General features: G+C 52.2%; 1 protein-coding gene across 1 annotated transcript in view; it reads left to right on the top strand.

Moving 5' to 3' along the window:
• Positions 1–12,645, top strand: part of FBN3 (fibrillin 3) — a 320,779-nt gene that overhangs the window by 164,364 nt on the left and 143,770 nt on the right. The window contains exons 7-8 of the mRNA XM_044998744.1: positions 2,928–3,125; positions 3,779–3,904. Coding sequence (XP_044854679.1) covers positions 2,928–3,125; positions 3,779–3,904 — 324 coding nt within the window. The remainder of the gene's footprint in view (positions 1–2,927; positions 3,126–3,778; positions 3,905–12,645) is intronic.

Raw genomic sequence — 12,645 nt, 5'->3', positions numbered from 1 at the left:
GGTCTGGGCCTGCAGGGTTTATAGGAGCAGATGCTTGCATACCTGGGACCGTGAAACCCAGCCCCACGTTGAGGCTCCACCCCTATTGGGAGCCCCCGGGGCACTGCTGCTCCCGTAGCGGGGGCTGACTGCCTCCAGCCACCCCTGGGGCCGCTGCTCCGGCCACTGCTCCAGTCCCCACCGGAGTGGTCCCTGGGACCATTGCTGCTCCGGTGGTCCCCAGGCAGGGGCGGCTCCAGGCACCAGCGCACCAAGCCTGGGGCAGCAAGCCGTGGGGGGCGGCCTGCCGGTCGCCATGAGCATGCCGCCGAATCCATGTTACCAGAGGAGCTCTCACAGGTGCGCCGCCGAAAGCCACCTGACTGCCATGCTTGGGGTGGCAAAATACATAGAACCGCCCCTGTCCCAGGGCTGCCCTGGGACTGCTGCCTGGTCTGTCTCCGGGGCTAGCCACACCGGCTGCTGCTCAGGCAGTGCCCAGGGCCAGCTGCTTGGGGTCACCTGAGCAGTGGCTGGTGCAACTGGCTCCAGGGCTGCCCGAGCAACTGGCCCTGGGGCCACTCCAGCAGTGGCTGGTGTCGCTGGCCCCCAAGCAGCTGGCCTTTGGGCTGGTCCAGCAATGGCTGACCCGGCTGGTACGGCTGGGCCCGGCCAGCTGCTGGAGTGGCTCTGGGGTCAGCTGCACTGGTGGCTGCAGCTGCGGAAATCACAGAGGTCGCAGAAAGTCACAGAATCCGTAACTTCTGCAACCTCCATGAGAGACTCGCAGCCTTACTTCTATATGGAATGAATACAGATTTACAGATCCTAATGTGCAAATGTATTGTCTTATATGACAGAGATAAATCATGCATGTAACTCATGCATCAAAGTCATGAAATGGGCTACAAATGTAATAAGAAATAAGGTATTGAAAAGTTTAACACATGCGGGGGGGCACCAAAGATACTCCTCACCTGGGGCGCCATTTGGTCTAGGCCCAGCCCCAAGCAGCTTCCTTGCCGGGGTGAGGGTAGGAATAAGTTGCATGATTGGCACATAGGGAAATAAGCTTCCTGTACTGTCACTCTTCCTGGCTGGATTTGCTTGGCTCCTTTTAATCTTTTTCTGTTTGCACATGTCTTAGGGTTTAAAAACAACAACAATCTGAAGAAATTCCATTCAAAACATATGTTCAGAGAGTGTTAGGGTTATGGAATGAAGCATTCAGAAGCCAAGAAATGCAAAAATTAAACTTGAATGTGTGGTATTAATTTTGCGCTTTTATGTGTATTTAATAGGAGAAAACACTTGTGGGCACAGTTAAATACAGCCACTACTGAAGATATGGCCTCCCGATTTTGCTTGTGGCCCTATTTATGTCTACACACCTTCCACACCTGTTTGGTGCTCTACATTTAAAACCCAGGCAGTTTAGCATTAGGGCTGTCGTGGACTCATCTGGACATTGCAGCATGCAGAATGCAGCCTGGGATTCACAGCACTGCCAGAGGAATTTCTGCTCCCAGTTCATTAATGAGAAATCCAGCACTGAAATCCCTAAGCAACTTTGAAAATCGCAGCCTGCATATAAAATACTGGGCTGTCCTGCCAGCACCTACATTGCATGGGAGTAAGTTAGAGACAGAGCAGCACCCTCAGCTGTTGTTTCCTGGACTTTGTCAGATGTTTAATGTAGGAGTTTTCAGTCTGACTGTACTACGGTCAAAGGTCCTTCTTCCACGAACAGATGAAACATTTGCATGAAATCATAGACGTGAGTTTCTTGATGAATCCCTGATGTGCTAATATCCCCAACCAGGGATCAGGCGAGCCCAGGGAGCAGCAAAACCCCATTCCTCACTGCAAATAACCCAACTAATGTAGCTTGTAAGGCACAGATGTCTCCTTGTTGGAACTGGGAAACGGGCCCACTGTTGCTGTAGCATCGACGTGTTAAAGAGCCAGTTAAAATTGCCAAGGGGCCTTTCCTAGTTACTCAGGAGAAATGAATCACTATTGCATGTGTAATTGCTGGAGGCTCTCCTTGTACAGACTGATAGAGGAGCAGGCATTCCTATGCCAGTGCTGTGCACACTCCATAACCCGAGAGGGCTCAGTCATGTCTGGGAAGCTTTCTCTCTCTCTAGAAAGCTTTTCAGGAGAGATCTGGAGCCGATTTCCTTTAGGAGCCACTCAGCAGTGAACTCAGTCCTAAACATCTGTTCCCAACACAACAGATTGTTAACCTGGAGCTAAGAATATAAATAGCTGTCACTAACTTACAGGGAAAATCCTCAGTAGAGCTTTGCTGTTCTCTGAAAGAAAAGCAGAGTCAGAAAGGCAGGGAATTCAAAGTGCAAACCCATCCACTGGAAAGTACCCAATGGAAATGCAATGCCCAGGGCATCCAAATCACCTGGACTATTCCCCCAGATCCCTAGGACCTTCCATCGAAGACAGATACAGTCTATCTCTCTGACAAGCATCATGATATCACAGCTAGTTATCGCAAGCAACCCCTTGACAGGTCAGCCAGTAATCTGAATGGTGGGGGTATCTTCAATCCCATAATACTCTGGCATTTGGCAAGCAGCTGCAGATATCTTAAACCATGCAAGGTTATACGGGGTTGCAGATGTTCACACCTCCGGGGAGCCAGACCACTTTGGACAGGGAAGAGTTAAAAATGGTTGCACAATGCCCACATGCCAGGGATTGGATAATCTATTCAGAGAGTGGCCTGGAGTCTGGGGAGGTCTCTGGGGCTGAGGTACATTGTCAGGGGCGAGATGTTGGTGTTGCTGCCTTGTGAACGGGAGAGCAGGCTCCAGCTCACAGGTTGCACCCAAGCACAGCACAAGGGAGGGGAGCAGGTACCAGGCCATACTGGCCAAAGCTGGGTTTGGGGTCTTGTTCTAACCTGCTGGTTTTTGGTTTCTTCTCAGACTATCGCACCGGTCCCTGCTTCAGCCAGGTGAATAACCAAATGTGCCAGGGCCAGCTCAGTGGAATTGTCTGCACTAAGACCATGTGTTGTGCCACCATTGGACGGGCCTGGGGTCACCCATGTGAGATGTGCCCTGCCCAGCCTCACCCCTGCCGCCGGGGCTTCATCCCCAATATACGCACTGGAGCCTGCCAAGGTGAGTGCCATGGAAAGGTGCTGCTGGGTCCCAGCCAGACAGAAAATGCAGCTCAACCTGGCTGGGAATCTTCCAATGAAACCAGTTCATCAGCCCGGACGTTTCTCCTGAAAAGGAGCTGGGTTGGCTGAACTTTCATCCAGTCAAAGGCAGGGTCCCCGGGATGCTGCTGCTCCAGAATGAAACCAAAATCAAAATGCTGAAATTCTCCCAAACCAGACCCCCCCGTTTCAGCCAGCTCTGACTGCAACGTAGTAGTGAGCCTCGGAGCCCAGGGCCTCGGGACCTTCCCCAGCGCTGGCCTGGCTGTTGCCTGCACCGGCGACGGGAACTTGCCAAACTGGGCTACAAGTAGCCGGATGCTGCATGATGCGCACTTCAGAAATATGGGAAACAATCACAGTGCTCACCAGGTGGGTAAAGGGGCTTCACTTGGCAGACATGGTGCTTGTTTCCCATTGCAGGGGGGCAGAGCTTGCACCGCAGATGGACAGTGACATAACACGCTCCTGTTTTGATGACACCCCAGCTGGCCTCGCTGCTCTGCCTGTGGTGCCAGCCTCACTGCTCCCTTGGTCTCCTCCTCCCTCTTCTGTGCCGTACACTGCAACTGCTTCGCCCACTTGCTGATGTTCTTGTTCTTCTCCCTACAGATGTGGACGAATGTCAGGCTATCCCAGGCCTGTGTCAGGGTGGAAACTGCATCAACACCGTGGGCTCCTATGAGTGCAAATGTCCCGCAGGACACAAGCAGAGTGAAACCAGCCACAAGTGCGAAGGTAAGACGAGGTCCTGAAATCCCCAAAACCTCTCCTAGAGAGCAGCTGTTGTTCTCTCTTGGCATCTTCTCACCATCTCACTCTGAGCTGCGCTGACAGAGCAGGAAAGTGCAGTCAGTGGAAGCTTCTCCCGGATAATGCACACCCAGTCTCAGGGTGGGGTCGTGTTAGCCCAAGGTGCTGTTATATGTCACACCAAAGGATGAAGAAACGAACAACGTGCCGTAGTCACTGAAATCTGCGTGGTAGCAAGATAGAACCACCTGTCTGAGCAGAGACTCTGCAAACCCAGGGAGTGCAGGAAGCAGCAGGAGACTCACAAGGGCCCTGGCCATGGAGGTGTCATTCCATCTTGCAGGCACGTGGCCGGGTGTCCGTGCTTAGCCAGGACTCCTCTGGTCAGCATTTAGTGTGTGCTTTCGAAAGGCCAAAGGACAACAGAGGGGTCAGTGGAGTGACTGATTTCCCTCCTCAGAAGGCTGAGAGGTAATGGGAGTAAATGCTGCCCCATTTCTCTGTGTTGTGGCCTTGTGCACTGGAAAAGAAATGACATGCCTGGGACTTCTCTGCCTGGCTGAGGAGACTGCACAACCATATGGAGAATGGAGGAGCTCCTGGGCCCGCCACAGGGAACGGGCTCGTCCCCTCATGTCAGGAGTAAAAGGGCCATCCAGAGGCTGAGGGGGGGGGAAGGGGGCTGAAAGAATGGAGCTTTCCCGTCTAGATCAATAGCTTAGACCCAGCCCGTGCTGGTAGCCCCCATGCAGAGGCTGTCCAGAAGCCGCTGCTGTGGTACAAGCCCAGCTGAGTGTGGGCAGGTGAGTAACTACTCAGGTGTCTCCATTCCCAAAGCCCCTGTTTGGCAGACAAGGTGCAGGGCTGGCTGGGCCACACGGTCTGAGCCATTGTCCCAACCTGGCGGAGGCCCCAGGAGCGTCCAGTCAGGGCAGTGTGGAGGGAGACAACTCTGCATTTCGTGCTGCTACTCTTCAGGGGATGCTTCCAGCCGGAGCTCCAGGAATATTTTCAAGCCTGCAGGAGCCCTGAGCACTGGGACTTCAGGAAATACTCAGTGAGAATTTAAGCCTTGGATGTTTCACATTTTCAGTCAGTGAACCCACTGCGTGTTCCTGGTTCAGAGAGTCTCTGAGGGCTGGGAGAGTTGTGTAGTGAGAGCAAAAGGAACCAGTGAGGCCAGGAGAACTGCTATGAGTAGTTGGGCTCCCAGGTACATCAAAGCCCCTTTAAGCGGCCCTGGGAGCCCACAGGATGGAAACGGCCTCCTGAGAATCTGCCTGGGCAGGTGGGCACCGTGATGCCAGGGGTGTTGCTGTGAGGGCTGTACCCAGCTCTGCTCCCAGCACCCTGCACGGGACACATCAGGGAGGTGTTGGGGCTGCACTTGGCTATGGCTGCATCTGCTCGCCAGGGGCTGTGGTAGCAGAGGGTACGTTAGAGCATTCCTGAGACCCCAGGAAATGGGGAACACAAAGGTGGGTGAAAGCCACCCTCCTCCATCCCCCCGTCCCTGCCCCAAGTGCAGGAGCAGAGTAGGGGTGAGCGAGGGCAGCCGAGGTGGACTGAGCAGCACAGCTGTCAATGCCCTGCAGATGGCCTGGTTCCTGGGGGCTTGGCAGCGAGGAGATCCCATGGCGGTGCTGGCTCCAGGGGGGCTGTGATCTCTGGTAGACCAGGGCAAATGCAGAGTAACCCTAGTGACCTCTGCAGTGCTATTCCAGATTCCAGCCCATTGCCCCCGAGGCATAAAGCGGGTGCAGATGGAGACATGTCACTGGAAAGCCTGGACCAAAACAGGACATCTTGCTCCTTCGTAGCTACAGTGAGGTTGTTCCCATCACTCCAATGGCTTGCTGGGCTGTGCCTCACTCATCTCCAGCTGGGTGGCAGATGGCAAAGCTTTTTCGACCGTCGCTGCAGCCTCACTCCCAGAAATGGCACAGTACTCCAGAGGCAGGGTTCTTGCTCACAATATGGGACACCATTGTCCACTAATAAAAAGAAGCCATTCTATTTTAACAGCTCCCAAGAGCTACGGGCAAGATTTTAATAGCAACCCCAGTACATTTGGGGTCCGCTTGACGGCAACTGTTGCTCAGAGCCATAGAGTGAGGATTATGGTCTGGCTCAGGATCAGCCATAACTTGGAGCTGTGGGCACGGGGGCACGCAGCAGACGTGTGTGCAGTCCTCGGCACGGCTTCCTCTCTCAGCTCTTTGGAAGGGTCTTTCCAGCAGCTACAGCTCTGCAGAGGAAGGGCACCCTCCTCTTCTTCGACATGGGAGTTAGGAAAGTGACGAGAGTTACTGGCCTTCTGAAAGGCGCTAGGTGGGTCTCACTGCCTAGCTGTGCTCTGCGTGCAGGTCGCTGGCTGATCGGATTGTCGGGGTGTGGCCATGTGGCTGCACATGGCCTGGCTGGGGGTGACGTGGAATGTCAGGCTGGCTGGCTCAGTGCTGGATGTGGGGTGGCCTGTGCTGGGAGGCTGTCTGACTGCTGGGGCCGTTTCATGGTGTTTCCATCTGTTTACAAGGGAGGTGCTTTCTGGACCGTTTGCACAGACAGAAACAATTATTTATAAATGGCCTGACTGGTATTTGGACCAGAGGATCGCACGCTCCTTTGGCAGCATGAAGTGTAATTAAGCCATGCCTATCAGTGGGAGGAAAGGCAGGATTTCACCCACTTCTGAAAGCCCCCAGTGCTGCTGATGTGTCTCTGACTCAGTCATCATGAGCCATCGCTGAGTTAAATACAGAACACACTGGCTAGTAACACCCAGTGTTTGGGGGCATGTGTCTTATATGACATGGCACACTCTTCCATGGTAAAATACAAGGAGAGAGTGCTGGGTAGAGTGAAAGATCGTTATTTATTGTGGTGCCACGATGCTGTAACAGCTCTTTTTATGACTGTAGCCTGACTCCAGTTTCTTACAGTCAATTCTAAGCAGCTTCTATATAGCATGCACTCCAGTGCATGTCTGAGTCCCGTGCACACTCCTCTAGAAAGGGGGCACTCTCCCAAACCCACTTTGCTGGAATTCCAGAGGGCTGGCTGTGTACCTAGCCAGCAAAGCTGCATTCCCAAAGGAATAAATATTCATTGTATTTTTCCAAACATCTGGCAAGTGAAAAGGAAAACAGAATGAAAGCTCCCCTGCCTTGGTTATTAAAACCCTTTCCCATGTATCTTAATGAAACCCTGCTGGCTTCAGCTCTGCCTGCTTTGCCGTTTTAGCGAGCAAATGTGATTGTTCTGCTAATGCAAGTGTCGTCCCACCTAGCCCTGCGTCAGGAACTCCACATCCCTTTCATTCCTTTCCAAGGCTGTGTAGTAACCAGGATCAGAGGCGATGAATGTGCTGGAAACCAGATGTTCGACCTGGAGTTGGCTTCCAGGTGGCAGAGTTGTTTGCAATTATGGAACCCCAGGCAGCTAACGATTAAACAGCCGGGTAAGGGAGGGGGTGCTGGGCACTCAGTGAAATAACCATCGCAGCAGTTCATGCCTGAGCCCTAGCGTGGTGAGGTTTGTACAGCACCGAGCAGAAAGAGGTCCTGAGCCATGACTGGGACTCCTAGGTGCTGCCATAATCATTCTTCTTCAAGTAGAGGCAGATGTGTATCCCAAGTAGGTGGGCGCATCCCTTGTGCCGGAACCAGAGACTTTTGCCTAGCAGGACCCATAGAGGGGCGGTGCCTGTGCCTCTAGCTCCTTCCCATGCCTCACCCCCTCACCCCCGTTCCTTCTCACCACCCACTGGATGGAGCTGAAGCTCTGTGTGGTGAAGTCTGACAACCGCGCATTCATCCCTCCTTAGCCTCATTTGTTGCAGGGAGTTAAAAGTGTTAGCGTTAGCGGCTGTGCTTCCCAGTGGTGCCCTCCCCGGCTCACGCACTGCCCTGCATGTGGAGTGGCGGTTCCCACCAGTGACCCTGACAAGCCGCTCGGGCTCTGCCTGGGCAAAGCCCACCCTACGGAGTGCGGTACAATCTGCAGATCGTTCAAGAGGTGGACTTGGGAGGTGCGGAGCCTTCACCTCAAGCAGCACCTTGAGGCCTGACCCAGAACTGAGGCCTTCCACCCCCCAGCTCGGAGAGCTCTGCTGCCTCCTGTTCCAGCGCAAGAGTCGTTCTCTGTCGCACCAAAGAAGAGATCACATAAGACCGATTGGGAGCCCTCCAGATTGCAGGGTGACTCTTCTGCCTCCTCTAAGAAGAGCACAGACTGGCACGGGCCTGGCTCCAGCACGCAGGATGGCACGGGTGTCTGTGACCCTTTCTTGGTACCGGGTAGGGAGGGCAGATACCTGAGTAACTCTGGTTCTGGGTGTCTGTTGAGTTTGGCACCAGTGGGAATAATGCTAGTGCTGACAGTGTCGGTGGTGGCTGTGTACGATCTACTCAGCCTTTCGGTCCTGTCCTCACCACTGGTCCAAGACTTCGCTCATAGAATGGGAAGGGACCTCAGGAGGTCATCTAGTCCAACCCCCTGCTCAAAGCAGGGCCAATCACCAACTATTTCCCCCCCATCCCTAGATGCCCCCGTCAAGGATTGAACTCATAACTCTAGGTTTAGTGGGACAATTCTCAAACCACTGAGCTATCCCTCCCCCTTTGTGTGGCTGGCACCCACAGTGGCCGTGCTGTGGAAGTCTTGGCACTGCACCACGAAGCACCCCTTCCTGGGGTCAGTATGGATACGATACTGGAAACAAGACAAGGTTCTTCCTTAGAGATTTTTAAGGTCAGGCTTGACAAAGCCCTGGCTGGGATGATTTAGTTGGGAACTGGTCCTGCTTTGAGCAGGGGGTTGGACTAGATACCTCCTGAGGTCCCTTCCAACCCTGATATTCTATGATTCTGTGATTCTTCAGTGCCAGGCTGTTCCTCGGCACTGAACAATCGATACAGCAGATAGTTCCATGGAGGCTGTCGATGTCGAGGCGCTTCTGTCCCATGCGGGTGCTCCAGTCCCAGAGTTTGCACCGGGATGGACCTTGCCTGTGGCACTGACCTTTTTTACACGGGTGGTGCCGACTACATCAGGAGCGTCAATTCTGACCTCGTTCTAAGCTATGGATGAGTCGGATTGCCTCTTGGCTCCCTCTGGAGTCACCCCTCTCATGTCTCCAAGGTCCAGGGACTCCTCTGCTTCAGAATCAGGTTCCTTGTCCTCCTGCTCCACTTCACCTGGGGGAGTCTGGGGGCCATCAGTGGACCAATACAACTACCAGGGTTAGCATGCAGCCCAAGGCGAGGGCCACCAATACCTTACCCATGCCAGTGGCCCCCTTGGGCTCAGTGGGAAGCTCCTCGCTCCTGGAGGTCTCACTCATCATCCAAGTCAAAAGTGAAATTGCCTCCTTGTGCAGTATTGGGGGCTGCAGATCAGTTGCAAGTTCAGATGCCTGCAATTCTCCTTCCTGTGGAGCCCCCAGTGTTTCCCCATCCAGAGACGCTGCCCCAGGAGCAGGATCTGCCTCTGGCCCAGCCAACAGCCTTGTCCTCATCCCCAGATGATGTGGTGTTGCCTGGTTCATCCTCCCTTCCATCCTGGAGGACTTCAAGGAACACCAGGACCTATTGCGTCAGGTTGCCTCATCTGCAGATATTCAGATAGAATCTCTCCAGGAGAATAGCAGTAAACTTGTGGACATTCTTCAGCCCACTATCCCTGGAAGAGTGGCCCTGCTGATCAATGAGGCACTCCTTGAGCTCTTTGGTGGTCAAGTGCTTGGAGAAGTGCCATTTTGTGCTGGTGCAGGGATATGAGGGGTTTATTCCTATCGGTCCACGAACTCCCTGGTGGGCATGGCGGTCAGTGACAGAGCCTGTCAGAGCACGTTAAAGTCTTCCCTCAAAGACAGAGACTTGAAGCACCTGTACCTTTTGGGCAGAAAGCTATACACCTCCTCTTCACTACAAAGGAGGATCATGAACCAGCCAGCTTTATTGGCTAAATATGACTTCCTCAGCTGGTCGGCTATGGCCAAATTTGAGGAGCAGTTACCCGAGGCTTCTCAGGATGAGTTTTGGGTGTTTGTCACTGAGGGCTGCTTGGTGGCTAAAACATCTTTGCAATCTGCCCTTTATGTGGCGGAGCCTTTGGCCAGGGTTGTGGCCTTGGTAATGACTATGAGGAGGCTTTCCTGGCTCCAGACCTCGTGGATCGTGCTGGGTGTCCAGCAAGCAATTGAGGACTTGCCTTGTTTTTGGACAAGACTGATGAAATCCTTTAAGGATTCAAGGGCTACCTTAGGGTTTCTGGGGGTGTATACTCCACACGCGCAGAGATGCCATTGTGGGGTGCAGCAACAGCAGCCATTCAGGATGCAGCACCCCTTTGTGCAGCACTTCCCCCGAGACAGCGAGACTACCCTTGGAAGAGGGATAGGTCTCACAAGAGGAAGCACTCAAGCTTGGGGCCTGGCCACTCTGTGCCCATTTGGATTTGTTGGTCCAGAGCATTGTTCCAGTTCTTCTTCCTCCCTGGTCATCTCCATGTTTCTGTGGGGACAGGCTGGCCCACTTTTACAATGCCTGGGTCTTGATGACCTCCGTCATCCAGTTCCTCTCCCTACAGCTCTTCAGGGACTCCTCTGATGAGACACTGCTCTTTGAGGGGACCAGCTCTCTGCTAGTGTGGGGAGCAGTGGTGGAGTTTCCATGAGAACACTGTGATCACAGGGTCTACTCCCGCTATTTTCTGATACCAAAATCCAAGGGCGGAATGAGGTCCATCCTCAACCCCTGTACACTAGATGTTAGACACTGTCTAGCCTTCTAACTGAATAGTTTCTTTCTTTGCCTCACCTGTTCATATCACATGTGGGCCGCATGAAGGGACCAGCATCTTGCATCAAGACTGCCTTTGAGATAGCATCGGCCATGCCACCTCAGCAGATATGGGCATTAGAGTGCAGGCAACATCAGTGGCATTCCTCAATGACATTTCCATATTGGACATTAGCAGGGCAGCCTGTATGTAGTGCTCGTCCATACATACATTTACAGACCATTATGCAGTCACTGCTTCTTCCAGACTGGATTCTAATGTCAGAATCTGTGGGATCTTTGCTCAAGTAGACTCCATGCCCTGCCTCCAGATTGGGGACTGCTCACTAATCACCTACTTGGAATATACGTCTGCAGAAGAAATGATTAATTACTGTAACTGTGGTTCTCTGAGATCTGATGCAAACATAATTTGCACAACCCATCCTCTGTGCTTTGGAGTCTTCCCCTGGACATTTCCCCTGACTGCCTTCTATGATGAGATAACCGGCTCTGTGGCTATGGGGAAAGTGGTGGACATGATACATCTTGACTTTAGCAAAGCTTTTGATACGGTCTCCCACAGTATTCTTGCCAGCAAGTTAAAGAAGTATGGATTGGATGAATGGACCATAAGGTGGATAGAAAGCTGGATAGATTGTCAGGCTCAACAGGTAGTGATCAATGGCTCAGTGTCTAATTGGCAGCCGGTATCAAGTGGAGTGCCCCAGGGGTTGGTCCTGGTGCCGGTTTTGTTCAACGTCTTTATCAATGATCTGGATGATGGGATGGATTGCACCCTCAGCAAGTTCGGAGATGACACTAAACTGGGGGCAGAGATAGATTTGCTGGAGGGTAGGGATAGGGTCCAGAGTGATCTAGACAAATTGGAGGATTGGGCCAAAAGAAATCTGATGAGGTTCAACAACTACAAGTGCAGAGTCCTGCACTTAGGACGGAAGAATCCCATGCACTGCTACAGACTAGGGATCGACTGACTAAGCAGCAGTTCTGCAGAAAAGGACCTGGGAATTACAGTGGATGAGAAGCTGGATATGAGTCAGCAGTGTGCCCTTGTTGCCAAGAAGGCTAATGGCATATTGGGCTGCATTAGTAGGAGCACTGCCAGCAGATTGAGGGAAGTGATTATTCCCCTCTATTCGGCACTGGTGAGGCCACATCTGGAGTATTGTGTCCAGTTTTGGGCCCCCCACTACAGAAAGGATGAGGACAAATTGGAAAGAGTCCAGTGGAGGGCAACAAATATCATACAGGAAGATCTGGATGACCTTGTAAACTGGAGTAATAGTAATAGGATGAAATTTAATAGTGAAAAGTGCAAGGTCATGCATTTAGGGATTAATAACAAGAATTTTGGTTATAAATTGGGGATGCATCAGTTGGAAGTAACAGAGGAGGAGAAGAACCTTGTACTATTAGTTGATCACAGGATCACTATGAGCTGCCAATGTGATATGGCCATTAAAAAAGCGAATGCGGTTTTAGGATGCATCAGGCGAGGTATTTCCAGTAAAGATAAGAAGGTGTTAGTACCGTTATACAAGGCACTGGTGAGACCTCATCTGGAATACTGTGTGCAGTTCTGGTCTCCCATGTTTAAGAAGGATGAATTCAAATTGGAACAGGTTCAGAGAAGGGCTACTAGGATGATCCGAGGAATGGAAAACCTGTCTTATGAAAGGAGACTCAAAGAGCTTGGCTTGTTTAGCCTAATCAAAAGAAAGCTGAGGGGAGATAAGTTTGCTCTTTATAAATATATCAGAGGGATAAATATCAGGGAGGGAGAGGAATTATTTAAGCTTAGTACGAATGTGGACACAAGAACAAATGGATATAAACTGGACACTAGGAAGTTTAGACTTAAAAATAGATGAAGGTTTCTAACCATTAGAGGAGTGAAGTTCTGGAACAGCCTTCCAAGCG

The sequence above is a fragment of the Mauremys mutica genome, chromosome 24 (assembly GCF_020497125.1).
Source record: "Mauremys mutica isolate MM-2020 ecotype Southern chromosome 24, ASM2049712v1, whole genome shotgun sequence".
Lineage (NCBI taxonomy): Eukaryota > Metazoa > Chordata > Testudines > Geoemydidae > Mauremys > Mauremys mutica.
This window is presented reverse-complemented; position numbering and strand designations above follow the sequence as displayed.